At 38.8% G+C, this 19465-nt stretch overlaps 2 protein-coding genes across 3 annotated transcripts; one reads left to right on the top strand and one right to left on the bottom strand.

Annotated features, from left to right (window-relative positions):
• Positions 1-451: 451 nt before the first annotated feature.
• Positions 452-11408, bottom strand: fkbp1b (FKBP prolyl isomerase 1B). Its single transcript, XM_043220511.1, has 4 exons — positions 11257-11408; positions 8962-9009; positions 1266-1378; positions 452-1192 (listed from the first exon to the last, which is right to left on the bottom strand). The coding sequence occupies exons 1-4, from the start codon at positions 11291-11293 to the stop codon at positions 1064-1066; spliced, it is 327 nt and encodes a 108-aa protein (XP_043076446.1). The 5' UTR covers positions 11294-11408; the 3' UTR covers positions 452-1063.
• A 924-nt stretch (positions 11409-12332) lies between these two features.
• LOC122324950 (WD repeat and coiled coil containing) lies at positions 12333-19390 on the top strand. 2 transcript variants are annotated; one of them, XM_043219741.1, is made up of 5 exons: positions 12333-12419; positions 14093-14246; positions 14332-16249; positions 17245-17365; positions 18744-19390. In XM_043219741.1, the coding sequence occupies exons 3-5, from the start codon at positions 14372-14374 to the stop codon at positions 18905-18907; spliced, it is 2163 nt and encodes a 720-aa protein (XP_043075676.1). In that variant the 5' UTR covers positions 12333-12419; positions 14093-14246; positions 14332-14371; the 3' UTR covers positions 18908-19390. The 2 variants fall into 2 exon arrangements, with proteins under 2 accessions (XP_043075676.1, XP_043075675.1); XM_043219740.1 differs by having other exon boundaries at positions 14093-16249.
• The last annotated feature ends 75 nt before the right edge of the window (positions 19391-19465 follow it).

Here is a 19465-nt window from a genome sequence, read left to right as displayed (position 1 = left end):
AGCACGGAGGGTGCACAGACTTTGAATCAAAGGTTCCTTTTAAAGTTTTAGAAATATTCGATTATTTATGGCTAGGAGCCTGCATAAAATGTTATCTTGTAGTTACAGTGATATAGTATAGCTATGATACTGTGTATTATGATACGCTATACGTATAATATAGCGATACGACATATTATTATTTTGAGGGTTTCAAAATCGCGGTCGTATTAATTTCAGCAGGTGGCGACATATCACAGTTTTTGTTTGTGTGGAAACCTTTTTATCTATGTGTGCATGAATGTAAAAAAAAAATGTCTTAGCTTAAATATCGCCTTTATACAAATTAAAATTGCTTAATGGAAAATTTAAAGTCTCACCTCCAAGTAATGAATATTTTTACCGCCTTATTTTACACACAGTAGTAGAACAGATAATAATCAATAATAAATCAGTTGCGAGGGCACACAGATTTCAAAGAGTTCAAATATCTTTATTAAGAGCAAGTTGATAAAATGTTAATTGAAGCCAAAGCACTCCACGGTACATAATCAGTTTGTTCCACGTCTCATGTTTAAAGATCCGAATGAGACTTGCAGCAAATGTTTATAAGGGATAGACTTATATATAAAATATAATAGTAAATACAGTAACATTATCATTTTATCATATGCGTTCAGCAGGATATACTTTTATCAAAAGTGGCAATGCAGACAGTGGTTGTTAATGCCCCTCAGAATACAGAATTATAAACCATTACACCCTCCTGTAAAATACTAACCCTACCAAATTCGCCAAGGCGGTGGATTCGGTCTGGTATAAATTAAAATACTGATTGAATGATCCTATTGTATTCACATAGTTTCAGGAAAGTGTAATATGAAAAAGAAAAAAAATACGCTTTGCATGTAACATGATGCCAAAATAGCGTTAATGTGTAGAAAGATTTCACATTGCATTTATTGGCAAAAACACACAAGTTTGATGCGGAGAGCGTCTAGATGAAGAAGGTTTTGTTGGTGGGGCGGGGACTCGTGTTTCTCCCTCTCCATTTGAGGACTTCGGCCCTGCAGAAGCTAGCGGTTCACTCCAGTTTCAGCAGCTCCACGTCAAATATAAGAGTGGCATTAGGAGGAATGACACCAGGGTGTCCCGTGGCCCCGTAAGCCATATCTGGGGTGCAGGTGATCTTCGCCCGCTGACCCAAACTCATCTGAAATGAGATGGAAATACTATAGAGCAAGAAGAACCGACTGAAATGTTCAAGAATCATCAGACTCGAATACCTGTGCGACTCCTTCCTCCCAGCCCTTGATGACTTCCTGTCGGCCGATCTTGAATTTGAACGGCTTGTTTCTGTCTCGTGACGAGTCAAACTTCTTTCCGTTCTGCAGCATCCCTGCAGTTACATAGAAAACGAGTTGAATACACAATTACCACCGTAACAACAAACAGCAACAGCGTCCTCAAGCATCCTTTAAACAGCAGATTCGCACTGCAGCATGCTGGACAAAACAGACAAAACAACACTGCTCTAAAACAGCAGCTGGTGAAACAGACAGTCCACATCAAGCACATCAAGCATGATATAAACAGACCCAATGATGCCAGCAGTTTATACTGACATCACACTCATGAGAAAGACACATAGATGAAATACAGACACATAGATAAAAAAATAAAATACATCAAAATCTTTACATTTTCTCGAGTCGTTTTTTTGTGTTTCTACAGTGATCTGGACAGGGTGTTGCTAGGTGGTTGCTACGGGGTGTTGTGGTGTTCCGCTTAGTTTGAATGTGTTCTAGGTGGTTCTAGGCCTTCGTGATAGTTTTAGGGTCTTCTGGGCGTTATGGTGTTACTGGAGTGTTCAGGATGTTGGGGCGCTGCTAAGGTCATCTGGGAGGTTTGGAGGGTGTTGCTAGATGGTTGCTAGAGTGATCTGGTGGTCGTTAGGGTGTTGCTAAAGTGTTCTAGATAGATTTTAGGCGTGTTGTGGTTGTTGGAGTGATTTGGAAATGTTTAAGGTCTTCTGGGTGGTTGATAAGCATTGCTCTAGTGTTCTAAATGTCCTGGATAGCTTTTGAAGTCTTTTGGGTGGTTGTTAAGGTGTTACTAGGATGTTTCGGATGTGTTAGCAGTGTTGCTATAGGTGGTTGTTACGGTGTTGTTATAATGTCCTGTGTGATTTCTAGGATGTTTTAAGGTGTTCTGGGTAGTTTTAGGGTATTCTGGATGTTTTAGTGTGCTGCTAGGTTCTAGGTGTTCATTAGGGTGTTGATAAGGTGTTCTTGATGTTTTAAGAGTGCTGCTATAGGTTGCAGCTAGAGTGTTCTGGGTAGTTTTTTTAGGATGTTTTTAAGGTGATCTTCTGGTGTTTATTTAAATGCAACGCGTGGACTTTTTACACACATCCTATGGTAATTTGTGCATGTTAGATGTAATTCATATGAATGACACCACCTAACCCTACCCCTTATAGAAATAGTGCAAAATTATGATTTATAGTGCATATACATTTAATGAGCACATGCGTTCTCTGGGATCAAATCCATGATCGTGTGATCAAATATTATCATGTATAACACAATGCACTACCAACTGAGCTACATGAAATTTTGCATTGGTTGGTTGAATCTGCGATGCAACTTTTTAAATAGCTAGAATATTTTATTTTTGCACAGGAAAAAAAGATTTCTGTAAATTTGTACCGCAAGTCTACTGGATGTCCTGACTAAAACAGCACACAGCACTAGAGGATTCTTTGTTTAACTGCTTGGAGGAGTCTGCGGGGTGCCTCCAATCAGACAGGCGTGGTCCACTAACACACAGCTGACCCACCGGAGGGAGCGTTTCTGTGCTTATCTAAATCTCCTGTGGAATCTGAGCTCTTGTGATCCAAATGAACAAAAAGAATGAAATATGAAACATTGGCCTAATTCAGCGGATTATTTGGCCGGTTTAAGTAGGTCACCTTTTGCCTCCGTCTATATCACAGCACGAAAAAGAGAAAGAGAGAGGAAGACACAACCGATAACATATCTGGTCTTCCATGATTACAGTACGAATATGTATATATAAGAATACATCTCATATAGTCATATAGATTGCCAAATGGAAAATAAAGGATGTTAAATGTTTGTAAGATTATCAGATGCGCTTAAATACAAATTTAAAATGCAAATGTTTTGTATATTATTTTGCAAATAGGGCAGTTAAAAATAAGGAGTTGTTAACTCAACTAATTTTTTATGATGGTTAGATTTAATTAATAATATATTGTCATGTACCGTTTTATTTTTAACCACTTTTTATTTCAATTAATAACAACAAAATTAACAAGTTAAATTGGCATAATTCATTTTAACAAAAATAAAATATGAATGTAAAATCTAAATCCAAATTCCTTTTCCTAAAAAGTACAAGCTTCCCTGTTCCTGCAGTTTATATTATGAGATATATTGTTACACAGAACTCACTGTCACCAGTACACATTTGAATTTAAACATTAAGTGTATGAATAACCATCTAACTATGCTTTAGTGAGGACAAATGAGTCTAACACACCATTAGAAGCGTTTATTCCTTTCAGTTTCGCTCATGCCGAGGGAGATATGAAAGATCCCTCATGCTGAGAGGTGGTTCTCATACAGTACAGTATTAACTTACACTCCCCCTGGACTTAAATGGAGCTGAGACTTCCAGGAAGGACCCTACGCCAAGATATCTGCAGAGCTGGCTTCATTCCAAAACCAGACAGTATATTATAATAGTAGCTTGTTCTACTAGAAGGATGAACTAAAGCTTATTTACGAATGAACTAAACTGACTAAATATACCTGGTGTACCCTATATATATCCTTTATCAGTCTATTTATAAGTTAGATTTTTACATTTTCTAAACATGAGTAGTGCTTGCCCATGCAAAACCTTACCGGTTGCTATGAAGTTGCTAAGGTCAAAAGCTTTACAGAAAATATGTTGTTGCACCTCCGGTCAGCAATCCAAAAATGTACTTAGAATATCTTTTCAGCTTGCACTGTCTACTCCTTGTTTTTAGGATGTTGCTAGGGTCATCTTGATGGTTGTTAAGAGTATTCTTGATGTATTTAGGGTGCTTCTAGTGTTATCTGGTGATTGTTAGGTTGAATGCTTCAAAGGTCCCCATATTGTGCAAGTTTTTTGGAGTTTTATTTTAGTGTTGATGTCCTCAAGAATTCATGGCATACCAAAAAACATCTATTTAACATATATTTTTACAGTTCCTTTCCCGGGACCTCTGCCAAAAACAGGTTGATTTTGCCTGTTTAATTAATATTCATTAGGCTCTCTTCTGATTGGTCTGGATACACGACCAGGTCAGGGTTCTCTCTAGTTATTAGGGTGTTAATGTTTTAGGTTGTTTCTAGGGTGCTAGGGGTTGCTGGAGTGTTATGGAAGTTTTTAGGGTTGTTAGTTGTTCTAGATGTTCTCAGTATATGTTAGTGTGCTGCTAGGGTTTTCTGGATGTTTTAAGGGTGTTTTCCTGTGGTTGGTAGTGTGTTGGAAGTTATTGGTGTTTTAGGGTGTTCTCTATAGTTGTTAGGGCGTTGATGTTTTAGGTTGTTTCTAGGGTGTTCTTGGGTGGTTTTTAGGCTGTTGCTAACGTCTTCCGGATGGTTGTTAGGGTGTTGCTGAGGTGTTATGGATGTTTTAGGGTGTTCTCTTTGGCTGTTAGGGTTTTCTAGATGTTTTTCGTGAGTTAGGGTGCTGTTGGAATGTTCTTGATGATTTTGGGGTTGTTAGTTTGGTTATTGCTAGGTGGTTGCTAATATATTTTGGATTGTTGTTAGGTTGTTCTGGATGTTTTTTTTGGATGTTATTGGCATTTTTGGGTGTTCTGGGTGTTTTAGGGTGCTGCATTAAGGTCATTAGAACTGCAGTAGTCACAGAGCTCTGTACAAGTCACAGAGTATGTCGTAGCTTCTACTATTAGCTCCCATGCGAACATGAAAACAATCGGTGGTCATGTTGGGTGGGAGGCTGATATACCGACCGGCGTTACTGAAAAAAAAACACGAAATTGTTCTCTGTTCCTGAGCCTTTGCGTGAGAGATCGGTGGGAAAGAGTGCGAACCAGTCCAGCAGGCAGCTATTTTTACCATGGCTTACAGTATCCGTCTACAAGAGCTGGCTGCCTTTTTCTCTCAGTCAGCTTCAAATGTAATCAGATGCACATGCTACCTGAATGTGACTGCCTCTTATAGATTTGTTGGCGCATTTCAACTCGAAAACATGTCAGCAGAAAACCGCATGGCACGGCACATGCACGGTTCATGTATCATCAAACAAGAGTATGCTGGCGGAAATGTCAAGTGCAAAGAGAGAGAGAGAGAGTGCTAAAAGCAGTGCTATCAGCTGGTTAACACAAATTACTCTGCACTCCAATACAATCTGTTAAACAGTTATTTGCTGTAACTAAATATGTGATGTTTATAATAAAAATGTAATTCATTCCTGCGATGCAAAGCTAAATTTTCCGCATCAATACTCCAGTCTTGTGTTACGTGATCCACCAGAAATATTTCTGATGCTGATTTGCTGCTCAAGAAGCATTTCTTATTGTCTGTTATTGTACTGCTTTTAATTAACAAATATTAATATTTTTATGGAATCCTTTTGTTTTAGGATTCTTTCAAGAATGGAACATTTAAAAAAAAACAGCATGTATCTGAAACAGATTATGTAGTAATTTTTACTGTCACTCTTGATTCATTTTATGCACCTTTGGTGAATAAAACTATTCATTTACTTTAGTTAGTAACCCCTAACATTTGAAAGGTGATGTGTAAGGCTGTTCAACAATTTGAATGCTAAACCTAATCTCATATTACAGCCTGCTGCATGGTGACCTGCACAACTCATTCCCAGAACCTGAAACCCTGGCTACATCCCAATTTCCAGACTAGCCGTACTATATAGTATGCCAGAATAGGATTAGAGCATCATGAATCATAGTTAAGTTGAAAAGAGTGCCAAATGTGCCCAGGTGGTACAGTATACTATTTCCGGTGGGGTTTCAATGCTTGTTTTTCAACTAATATTATTACCTAAAAGGTCCTGCAGTATGAATGAGAAGTGATTTTGCAATTAAGAATTAATATTATGTATTAATAACTATTTATACTAATAAACACAAGCAGCTTAGACAGAAAACAGTTCCAACGCTGATAATAATATTAAATGTATTGTGGGTACAACATTAGCATTTCAGAATGATAGAATCACGTGACGCTTAGATCATTTTTAATAAGAGTACAAAAATTTAGCTGATAAGCTGTGTCTCACATCCAGATGCAGATGGATGAAAGCCAGTTTGCTGTGGTTGAAACCAAAGGCAGACTTTTTTTAGCAAAACATCTCCTTTTGAGTTCCATGGATAAAGCAGTCGTACGGGTTAGTTTAGAATAACCGATTTTTGGGTCAATATTGAAATTGGAATACCATTAGAAAACAAGGTTTGAGTAAAACATTGAGCAATGAACTGTGGCTCTCACAAAGCGTAGTATCTTCCAGAATCAAAAGAAAGAAGCATAAGGTATAACTGCGCATGACGTCACTACCTTAATGCGAATGCCTGGTCAGGATTCAGGAAACTGGACACCTATGGTGGCTTTCTCTTCATTGCCATTACAGTGGCCTAATCCTGGAGCCACCACCAATCACATGGGTGTCTCTTCAGAGCATATTTATACATAGTGTTGCCATTGTTATTAATAGAGCCGCCAGTCACGGGAGGTCTGATGGCTTCCTGTGCTCTAATAATAAACCCCAGGGGATCCAGCCGGACTGGGCTAATTGATTTGTTCTGCCCAGCTGGGTCAGAGAAAGGTAGGTGTACAAAGGGTGGGGGTCTCTCTGCTAATTCAGGCATGAGCCTGTGATAAAATACATCCTGGTTCGCTTGGCATGCAACTATGACTGCTGACAATATACAACCTGAACATTATGATATATTATTATATTAAAAAGTGGAACAAAGGGTTCCATAGCAAAGCAGCAATTATCATTCAGAGTCTCTCCGATCATAATTCAGTCAAGGTGAAGTATAATTTTTCCATTAAAAATTAGATACAAATAGAGTCTAGAATTAACAATTACTTATAATACTGTTAAAAAAATTGAGATCAATTCATTAATTGATACTTTGCATTAAATTGATGAAAGGTGAGAGTAAAGACAAGTAATGTTCAATTGCTTTCAAGAATCCTGAAACTGTTCCAAAAAATATTAAGCAGCACAACTGTTTTTTTTTGTTTGTTTTTGTTTTTTTACATAGATATTAATAAGAAATGATTATCTATCATAAAGCAGCATGTTATTTTTGAAGGATCATGTCACACTGCAGACTGGAGTAATGTAATTAATAAAAAATTAGATTGCATTTTTGCTCTAATAAATGCAGCCTAAATGAGCATAAAACAAAGAGACAGACCTTAAACGTTTGATCAATAGCATAAATGAAATTTGTAACGCCACAAACCATAAAAAACTGAAAATGCATTTATTCGGGTTTTCATAAAAAGAAGAATTTATGGTCTGTCGATTTATCGTGTCACACAGGATACATGTGACGGTCATGGGGCTTTTTTAGCTGCCCGTTTGCATTTGTTTGATTTAATTATCTCATATGAGTTACAGAAAATACATAAATGGCATATGACGCCAACAACATATTCTGACCACGCTTTAAAACATTTTTTTTTATTTTAAAATCACTTTAGAGTAGATTTTGCATTCAAAATTCAGACTGTGATCATATATAAATGAGAATAGCCCGTTCCCCGCTCTAAACATTTGCTCTATTACTTTTTGTCCATTTCAGCCAAAAGGCTTGTGTCGCCGAAGAGTGATGACTTGACTGTCTCTGGTGGTAGTGTTGCATCTGGTTCACTCCAGGGCTCGAGGGCTCGAGGGCTCTCAGCGAAGGCCCTGCAGCGCTATATTAAGTACTGCAGAAGAGCTGTATTGACGTCCGCGGTGAGTCTGACCCTGTTAGCTGCTCTGAGCGCTAATGACTGCCAGAAGCTCACAGTCAGTGCTGCTGGACCCTAGCATAGTTCTTCTGCCTCAAGCTGTGCACTTCGGTCCTGATACACATACAGATACCTCTGATAATTCTGATTAGACAGGAAAAAGCTTTTATGCTTTTGTCAGTGTTGAAAATATTTCTGTTTAAAGATGACACAAAATGTAATATAATAATCAAAACAATATAAAATAGTTCGATCAGAATATTGAGCAAGAAATATTATTTTTGTCCTATATACAACACATATTAAAAAGTTTGGGGTATAAAACTGTAATTCTGAAATGAATGTCCGTAGGCATTTATAGTGTTATTTCTATTTTGAATAAATGCTGTTCTTTTGAACTGCAGTGGTGGCGAAAATGATTAGGATTGAGCCAGTGCTCGACACGGAGATCTTATGGGATCATCATCCAGGAATGACATGAAGAAACCAAACAAAGGCTTAATCCAGAAGAACTGTTGAAACATCTCCAAGATGCTTCAAGAAGCCTATCCGCAAATCTATGTAGAAGAGCACCTAGGGCAAATGCTGCTTTAATTTTTTACTAGTGCTCTTAGACTTTCTCTATTGTATTTTAAAGGTAACAATATGAACATAATGTGTGGAAGGCATTCATTTTCTGGTCCAGTTGGCAGCTTCCTGTATGTCAAGCGTGATAGTAAAGATCCAAAGTTCACGCAATAAAAATTCTAAGGGCTTATTATGTAGCAGCATTTAAAGTTCTGCCTGCATTTTCAAAGAAAAGCACAGGGATACTTAGAGGAAAGTAAACATTAAACAAGGGGAGACAGAATGTTGTTATCGACATCCTATTTCCTGTCTGTCTGAGCTAGTAGTCTGCAGGGCGCATGTCGCCTGAGAGAAACGTTTGATGAACAACATATGAGAACGGTTACAGCAGATTGTTTACCTATATAATGCACGACGCATGTCTGTCCTTTCTTCGGAAAAGTTCTTCCTGCAAAAAAAGAGAACAACACAGTTAGTGCCAGTTAGACACAACCCTCGTTGACCATCTGATGTGTAATGCACATAAATGACCAGGCCCAATCTTATCGGCCGACCGCCACTCAGCTTCCAGGAACCAAAGGTCTTTATCACGTAGTGTAGCTTCGAACACTAATTATAAAGTTTTAGCGGGTTTAATGCACTGCAGAACGTTTTATTGGTCGCTTGCCATCCTAATTTAACACGCAAACCCCAGAGGGATTGATCAAATCACGTGGAAATGCATGAAACGGCTTCTACGGTCATGAGACCGCTTGGGTTTGGTCTCGGACTTCATCCGCGGTCCTGATCCGAAGAAAGCGCACGCGTGTGGCGATGGTGGTGTCTGATTAATGTGTGGGAGAGCTGGACAGGAATGTGAGCCGCATGACAGCAGGCCGGTGGGGGTCAGATAGGATGTCAGCGGAGAGCGGCCCACAAGACGCTGGAGACCCGAGCCGAGCGAGAAAAGTGAAAGCGCAATTGCATGGCATTCATTCCTGACACTGGTGAACCCGGTAGACAGTTCTTCAGTTTGCTGACCTGTGCCAAGAATTCTACGTCTGAAAGGTGTCAAAATCAAATGAGCTCACGGTCGCTGCAGAACTTATTTACAGAGTCTAATGATCATGTCATAATGTAATATAATGCATAATAATGGTTCATTTATAACCAGGCTCTCGGCTCTGAATTCAGACAGATCTCATATCAAGCATATAGAATGCGTGTTGAGTTTTTACAATGTTAATACTCGCAAAGTGAAAGTACAGTTATGGCTGACATAAAGTACATCATGTCATAAACTACCAGTTCATTTTCTGAACAGGACGACTTTTTATGTTTTTAAAAGAAGTCTCTTCTGCTCACCAAGCCTGCATTTATTTGATCCAGAAGTACAGCAAAGTCAGTAAAACATTAAATATATTGTTTATATTTTATATTAAATAAATATGTTAACTATTTTAAATAAGTTTCTTTTAGTATATAGATAAATCGAAAGTTCAGAAGAACAAACTTTACGTGAAATAAACACATTCTTCAACATATTAAATGCTTTGATCAATATAAAGCATCCTTGCTAAAAAAACTATTAATTAATCCCCACCCCCCAAAAATATACTAACTCTAAGCTTTTGTATTTTATATGTTACAATTTTTTTTTTTTTCAGATAAATTCGGATCTTGCCATTCATCAAAGAATCTTAAAAAACTTTTTTAAATATTTTAAATATAAATAATAATAATTATATATATATATATATATATATATATATATATATATATATATATATATATATTATTATTATTAATAATAATAATAGGCTAATAAATGTTTTTATATAGAAAATCTGTATATTACATTGATTTCTGATGATGTAACGATGCTGAAAATTGAGCTTTGATCACAGAAATAAACCACGAAATACACAAAAATATTAAATATCACAACTCAAAATTGAAAAATTAAAAGAAACAGTTTTTGACCAGCAAATCAGCATATTACGATGACTTCTGAAGGACTGTGTGATCAGATTCGAGGAATAGAGCTATGCACATGCTATACAGTATATAAATGTCAACAATGTGCCAATAAAAATGTCACCATGTCCGGACAGTATAGCTTGGTGCCACCAGCAAACACATAATTCAACAAGTGGCACGCATAACAGCGTCTTACCGTGCCATTACACCAGATCAGGTCTCAGAAACCCAGTGACTCTGCCAACTGTGCCAAATTACCCTGCAAAGCCCCCTCAGATTAACATCAAAGCTCGTGTCTAGCCAGGGCAAGGGTGCTGCCATCCGAGACACATACGTGATCAACAACATCAACCTGCGTTTTAGAAGCAAAAATCACACGATGAAATCTGACAGCCGCAGCGAGGAATCATAACGAGAGGAGTGTTTGAGCTGGCACACACGGCACGCGTTATCCGCCGGGCACAGACACACGTTAAATCCCTGACTAGACAGCGCGCGGGAAACGTCCTCGTCGCCGCGAGCGTTTCGCCAGAAATGCTAAGTTTTCAAAGCTTTGCGCAAATAACGCGCGCTGTACTCGTTATGGACTGTGAATGGATTATGTAATTGGAGCGACAGAACGTTACCGCGATACAATGTATCAAAAAAATAAATAAATAAAATAATCGAATCTGCCAGAGCGTTTAGAACGTTTAGAATTGTTGGAATTCGAACTTATTAGACGATAGCGTCTTACCGTCTCCTGGAGATATTGTTTCAACCTCGACACCCATTCTGTTAGCGCGGGTAGATCCTACAGTAGTGAGAGAGAGAGACAGACTGTGAGACAGCGGCTCTACTGCACTCCGCCCACTGTCATATCAAATCTAACTGTACGCGCCCTCGGGGAGTTTGCCACGGTCAAGCCGCCGTGACATATAAGACACGATTCCCGTCTGATTAACCGTCTGTTTCGTCAGATTCTGGCACTACGGAATGTACTACATATTAAATATATCGCTGTTGCACCCTACATGCTATAAATATGCCTGTACCTGCGTACCTTTCTATAGGCTGACTGAATAAGAGTGTTTGTTTTAACATTTAAGGAGAATTGTAACGATGCGCGAATAATGCTAGCTCGTACATGGCTACACAAGCGGTCACGAAACGTTCACATTTAAGCCGTTAAAATGGCTTGTCTCGTCGAAATTCCTTAATATTGTTTCAGTGCTGCCCTCCATCATGTTGTTTTGAACTAGCGATAGGCTTTTTAATTATAATCGTTCCTTGAGTCGTTTTTAAATGAACTGGTTTATCAAACTAGCTTTAACTAAATTGAACTACTTCAGGATTGTTTTTCCCCTAGAGGCTTGTGTTCTGTAAGTGAACGGATTTTTTTTTTTTTCATCCCAAAGAGGCATTTTGTCAATAATCATTTACTGCTACGTCAACTAACGATTTTATTCAACAATATTTAATAAACTTTTTTAAACGAAGATAGGGTATTTGAATTTGCTGTTTATTGTAAATACAAATATTATATATAAGCTTTTTTATTAGCTAAAGCACGGCTCCAACAGATACTCCTATTAATGATTTTAAACAAAATATAAGAAAACATATATAATGTACCTATGGTTTAGATAAAGTAACGTGCTAAAACCGAAACCACGTAAAGATTATTATGTCCTGAAGTGAAGGAATACTAAATCGTCAAAACTGCCCACTTAAAACCAACTGTTCGAAGGAGTCGATTCTTAAAAGGAATCAAACCTTCGCGTGAGAACTACAGTTCCCAGAATGCCCTAGTGGCATTCTTTTTCCGGTTGTCCATGACTTCAAATGTCTCCGCGGGGCAATGCCCAGTTAATGTTTCGCTATGCGCGGAGTTGCCATGGTTTCCGGAGCGGCATAATGGTATGTTTAGAATATTATTTTTAAGAGTAGTTGTGTATATTTTATATAGTATATTTTACTTTATTTTTAGAATTGTTCTAGAGTCTAGATCTAAATTGCGTGCTTCACAGGTCAGCATGTGTGGTGTTGGTGTAATAACATGTGAACCAAACAGTTGCGCTAATGCAATAATTCTATAAAATTAACTGTTATAGTTATTGTTGCTACTGTATATTTAACTCTAAACAATTAAATAAGCTCTTAAAATATTTCTGTTGTCTCACGTTAGCTTCCAGTAGATTTTGTGAAAACAATGTCCAAAGTTTAAAGTGACATTTATGTGATGCTTCTCCTTTTCCTTCATGTCTGTTGTAGTAAAATGGCTTGAAATAGATCATGTTACATCATGTTATATACAGTTAATTATCTGTAGTATTATAAAATCATACAAATAGCATGCCCTTTTAATGCTGGCTGCTAACAAGTCACCACAAGTTTATTTGAGTACTAATAACTAGTAAATATGGCTATCATGTATTCGTAATGGTGTGGTCACATTTACAGTTGCTCTGAAAAATTAATGAAATCGAGTAATTCCTATAGGAAACTGCGCAATTGATATCTGCTAAATTTCGTGTGCTGTTGACAAGAAGCAATGGATTCTTCATAGACCTTTTTAGACCCTGTATGGATCCTTTCTGTGCCTATATTGTCAAAAGTATTGGGACACCTCCTTCTAATTAACAGGGTTGACTTCTTAAATAATTTCCTTCAGTACAAATCTTAATGTTTAAGCATAAAATGATTTTCTAGGGAATTGTGTGATTGTTGTTTTACAGCAAACATTTAAACAGAACCCTTTTGAATTCTAACATCGCAATGCCTATAAGGCAAGGTTCCAAAAATAAACGATTGGTTGAGTCAATGTGGAAAGACTTGACTGGTCTGCAGATCTTTAAATGCAGACCTTGAGCCGTAAACGCATCGCCAAATACAAATGATCATATGGGTACAGTCATTTTAAACGCATCAAAATGCTGTAACAGAGATGGAAACATCTACATTATTAATGTTTCCATCTTTGTTGCCACAGTTTTGGAAGTGCCCTTTTCTGTTCTACAGAAGGGGGTGTATCAATACGCTAATCCGTATGGTGTATTTAGAAGACATTGGTGTATGGCGATGAGTTTCGCTCAAGGTCTGTATTTAAAGTCACACCAGTGGTGTTCACCTGGGATTAGGACTTGTCTTTATGCAGACCAGTCAGGTTCTTAAACACTGACTGAATTAATAATTTTTTTGAATCTTGGTTTAGGCTGGACACAGAGGCATTGCGATGTAAAATAGAAAAGGGTCCTGTCCAAACTGTTGCTATTAAAGTAGCAGCACATAATTCCCTAGGAGAATATCATTATATACTTTAGATTTGTACTCTTTATAATTAATAAGATAGTCAAAGCTGTTTATTAGAAGGTGGTGTTGTTCCAATACCCGTATAGTGCACAGGTGTCAAACTCCACGGCCACGGCCCTGCATATTTTAGATTCAACACTAATTAAATGAACCTGATCTAGCTTATCAAGTCATTCAGGCTTATTTGAAAACTACATGGATTGGCTGCGACCCTCTAGAAAACTGAGGGTTAATACTCCTGATGTAGTGTTTGTCTTACATGTGTTTTTTGTGCATTTCAGAAATGAAAACTAAGTCAAAAGACATAGCATCCCAACCTCAGAGGGTTTTATGACGTCGGGGGTCGTGTCAGCCTAATCTGGTCATCCTTGAGTGGAGCCTCACTCTGGCCAATAGGATTAGAGAGTGAGGGAAGAGGCTTTACCTATTCTTGGAGTATGTGATGGCAGTCTTCTCCTACTGAAGCACAGAGTTACATCTATCTCTCGATTCTGACCGTAAACTTTTTCTGTATGACCAGGAACATTATTTTCCTTTCCATTGGAGAAACCGAACCAAGCATGGAGCTGGGAAAAGCCAAGCTTCTAAGAACAGGGTTGAATACCCTGCACCAAGCCATTCACCCGGTGCACGGAATAGCCTGGACGGACGGTAAGCAGGTTTGTCTCACGTCCTTGTATTCTGTCGAGGGTGAGCCCAAATTTGGCGACACCAATGTCATAGGACAGTTTGAACACGTCTTGGGACTCTTCTGGGGGCCGCTGTGCTGCTCTGGTTCCCCGGCGTTGCTTGCCGTCCAGCATAAAAAGCATGTCACGGTTTGGCAACTTCAGCTGAGCGCTTTAGAGCAGAACAAACTCCTCTGCACGCAGACCTGCGAAATGAGCGAGCCATTCCCGCTGCTGTCCCTGGGATGCGTCTGGCATCCCAAAATGGACATTTTAGCCATTTTGACTAAGCGAGACGCCTCAGTCTTGTTTTCCGTGCGGGTCGATAATCGTCGCGTGAAGGCCGAGATCAAGGGCAGCGGTCTGATCCATTGTGCCTGCTGGACTAAAGACGGAAACCGCCTGGTGGTTGCCATCGGAAGCTCATTGCACTCGTATATTTGGAACGACATCCAAAAAAGCCTGGTGGCGTGTTCCTTCTGCCCTATTTTTGATGTGGGTGGGTATATCTGTGCCATCGAGTCCACCAACGAGGCTCAAGTGGCTGTAGCGACTGAACTACCGCTTGATAAAATTTGCGGGCTCAACGCAGGCATCGCGTTCGACCTGCCTAACGAGTCAGAGGCTTCGACGTGCCGCCCTTCTCCCGTTTTGACAGTGGATGCGGACTATTATTTGGACAGACGGAGATCATGTGATTCCGAGCGCTCTGGACACGCCTCCTCATCCGGACCAATAGATCTAACGCACATTCTTGCCAAACACCGAAAATCTGATCCAAGTCCACTCATTCACTTGAGGCGGCGGGATAATGTGACGGGAACGGGTCAGGACTCGTCACATCTGATTCTGGTGACTTATGAGCGCAAAGTCACCACTACGAGGAAGGTGAGCATACCTGGCATCTTGGTCCCTGACATTATCGCCTTCGATCCAAGCGGCAGTACGGTTGCCGTTGCGTCCAACACATGCAACATGATCCTAGTTTACTGTATCACGGAATCTTCCATGCCTAATGTGCAACAGATCCAGCTACAAAAAAATGAGAGGCCCAAAGGGGTGTGCTTTTTCACCAACAAGATGTTGCTCTTCATGATTGGCCGGCAGAAGTCCAATGATCCTGCTTTCCTCCCCTCCTCCAACACAGACAAGTACATCTTGAGGCTAATAGCCAAGGAGCTGGTATTTGATGAGGAAGGTGCCACCCCAGCGGTTCCCAAGCCCGAGTCGGCTAGCCAACATCATGGGATTAGACGTCATTCTGAGAACTTTTCTAAAGAGGACCGTCTATCAATTAAGGATCTAATACTTCCCGGAGGCTCGGTAATTATTTCACCATCCAGTCGGAGGAAACTAGTCGAGGAGGTACGCAGCTCAGATTTGAGCCCCGTGGCAAGCTCTGCCGACTTCTCGGATAGAGCATCCAGTGCCTCTTCTGTTACTCTGGAAACCTACGACATGGATCACATCAGCCGCATGACCACGCTTGCCGTAGCTGGTCAGGCCAGCCGGGATTCAAGTCGACCCTGTTCACCAAGGTACGAGGCCTCAGAAAAAGTATACTCCGATGCCACTCCGCCAAAGAACAGTTGTCAGTCCAAAGAGAAGAACCTGGAGCAGCTGACGCAGAACATGGAGAGAATTTTCACCCGATTTGCTGATGTCCAGCAGTGCCTCGCAGAAATCAGAGACTTCACCCAGAACGGCAAAAAGATTGCATGCAGTTATCCTTCTGCTTATGAACCGCAATATGTGCACATTACGTGTCAGGTATGAAATGGCCTGTCATTTTCTTTTAACTTTGTGCGGGGAAAGTCTGTAGTCCTCTGAAGAACACAAAACAAGAGTGCTATTCTGTTGATTTATTTGTTTGATTAATTGCATATAGAATTATATTTTTGGCATTGTATTGAAAAGTTACCTTTATCCAGTATCTCTGTATGAAAATTCAAGACTCTAAAGTTACATATAATATGAAAAATGTTAAAACGTTTATTAGAAAAGTGTAACTATTCTCCTTTTATATTACTATTAAATGTAATGATTTAATGAAAATAATTATTACTAATAATACATATTGTTCATAAATAATACACATTATAATTAGTATAAAGAGTATTATTTATATAATATATGTATGTTTACAAATAGTTCATTTCTAAATTATTTCTGACTAATCTAAATAATAATTTTTATAAATAATTATCATAATTTATAAACGCATTACAAAATTATGATATAGGGTCACAGACCCATATAATAACCTCTGGCATTTTCATGATTAATTTTTTTTTTTTAATTGAGTTTTTATTAACATTAGTTTTATTGTTTTTGTTTTACTAAAACAATGCTAACTTTATTAGTTGTTCTGAATTAGTTGAATTCATAAGTAGATTTTCAGCACTTGCTGCTTAATTTGTATTTAAATGTTAAATATAATCATTGCAGAGCAAAATAAATGATTATTTGATTAGATGATTTACTTCTAGAGCTAAGTCCTAATCCAAACCAAGACTCTACAAAGCCCATTTTACTCTTAGTCAGACCAACAGGCCGTTTAGCATTGTGAGGCATCACGCCAACTCATAATTCCTCTCACTGTTGTCGGTACAGCCCTTTGTCAGCAGATGTCAGATTGAAGTGATTCTGTTGACCTTGGCATAACTTGTCTTAGGGAAATCATCAGACTTAATCCACGACCACATGACCGGGTTCGTTGAATGATGCTTCATGGTGCTGTACTTTCTGCTTGTCTTTTCCTTCAGAAACAGTTGTCTGAGAATGTGTATACGGACGAGAGAAGGCCGCTGTTGCTGTGCGGAGGACGGATCTGCCTGCAAGTGATGCAGGAACTCTTCGGCCTGACAGTCATAGAGATGATGCATGGTATGTCTGGAAGAATGAGTCTCCATCACATCTAAAACGTGGAGATTTACCACCACCTTAAACAATGCATATGCAATAAATGAGATGTAATCTGATGCAGATATGTATAGGTTCGCTATAAGTCCTTTTTTTTCCCCCTTAAATTATGGCCGTGATTTCCAAATTGCCAAAAGGTCTGGGTTTTGGCTTTGTTTTCTTTTGGTGCTCTGCAGTCCTCGTACATTATATCTACACATATTTGCATTGCTTTGATCATTCTCTGTAAATCCCACCTTCTCCAGTTACACAATTGGTTGATTATATGCAGTGCATCCATGCTATTGGTCAAACTGCTTTTCAGTCATTTGGCTGCAGCAAGCTTGAAAACAAAGCCAAAGCCTGGACATTTTAGGCAATTTAGAAATGCTGGCCAAGATATATCCAAGAAATGAGGATGCATGGTCAGCCTTTGCATTGATAAGCTGCTGCAACCGTTGCACACTGAACGAAGCACCAGAACGATCTCAGTGTTCAACAGCAAGCAGATGGCATGTGTTAATGAATCAGCGCAAAAGACGAATCCTGTTTTCCTTTGTTGAAGACAGATTGTTCTGTGCGCTTTGGCTTCATTTAATTGTCAATGACTAAAATAGGAAGCGATTAGGTGGAGCAATCGGATTTGAGGGTTTAAGTTTGAATCAGCTTACAGCCTTTTGTGCTGTGCGTCTCTACAGCTGATGTATACTTCAACCACTGTCACTTACGCTGTACATTTCTGTAAATTTCAAAATGCAGATGAGTTTGTTTGTTATCTGGAAGAGATTTGGAGTAATTTAGCATTACATCACTTGCTCGGCAATGAATCCTCCGCAGAGAATGAGTCCAAAAAGCTGATAAAAACATCACAATAATCCACAAGCAATCCATACTACTCCAATCCAAAAAGTAAACGCTGCCTTAAAATGATGCAATTTTAGAGCCCATAATCCATAATAACACTTCCTCCAGTGAAAAAGTCCATGCCATGTTGTCTAAACCTATTTCTTTAACCGTTTTGGACCGTTTTACCTGTAAACAGTGCTTGATTTGTGCATGTTTCTCTTCTGATTCAGATTAAATGACTTATAGGGGACTTTTTTAGAAGTTTAAAACATCTTGATAGATACGTTTTTGTGTTTAAGAACACGCAGCAGACTGTAGTTGTATGGATTGCTTGCGATATTTTTATCACCCATTCAGAGGATCCATTAGCGAGAAAATGAGGTAACACTTAATTTCTCCAGATCTGTTGTGATGAAGAAACAAGCGTTTACTCTACGTTTTGTATAGCCTGAGGGCGAGTATGATTTTTAGCAATTTTTTTTTATATGCATCATCATTATATCACCTTTTCTCCCAGGTCCCATGTGGATCGTCTTGGTGGCTGACGCCGATGGTTTCGTTCCGCTCACATTTAAACACAAAGACGAGCTCACAATCAGGAGCGCAAGAAGGAAATCCCCTATGAGACCCCAGAGTTGCGCCGACGTGTTTCCCCCTGAGAGTCCAGTGGCAGAAAAATGAAGCCTGTGTCATATCAAGAGGACTCATTAGAAATATTTTTTTTTATGATATTTGTCTTGTTAGCTGGATATCTGTGGCTAACACGGGGATAATCCAAACTCTCAGTTTGGAATTCAGGAAAACGTCTTGCTGACATATTTGCCACTGTGATATATATATTGGATATTTATAGGTATATGCAATGTGAAAGTTGTCAAGGGTAGAACAGTTTTTTAATTTTCAGAAGAAATACTTGAGTGCCTGCTTGATTACTTTTGCTTAAATAGGTTCTATTTTGTCACACACACACAAAAAAACCGAAGGAACATGTAATGTAAAATTAAAGAAGATTCATAGTGTTTGTATTTTTGTATGTTTCATCATTGAAGGAGAGAGTAACATATTGCATGTCATTCTGATTCCATAACAGCACGTTGCTTAAATTTAACTTAAATTGAATTGGTATAAAAACTCAATGTATTGTCTTGTAAAGCATTCATCTTCGTTTCATTTAAACGGCGTCAAACCAAGTCCACCATTGCACATTTTGCACTGTCTAACTGATATTTATATTAAATG

This window comes from Puntigrus tetrazona, chromosome 20, assembly GCF_018831695.1.
Source record: "Puntigrus tetrazona isolate hp1 chromosome 20, ASM1883169v1, whole genome shotgun sequence".
Taxonomy (NCBI): Eukaryota; Metazoa; Chordata; class Actinopteri; order Cypriniformes; family Cyprinidae; genus Puntigrus; species Puntigrus tetrazona.
This window is presented reverse-complemented; position numbering and strand designations above follow the sequence as displayed.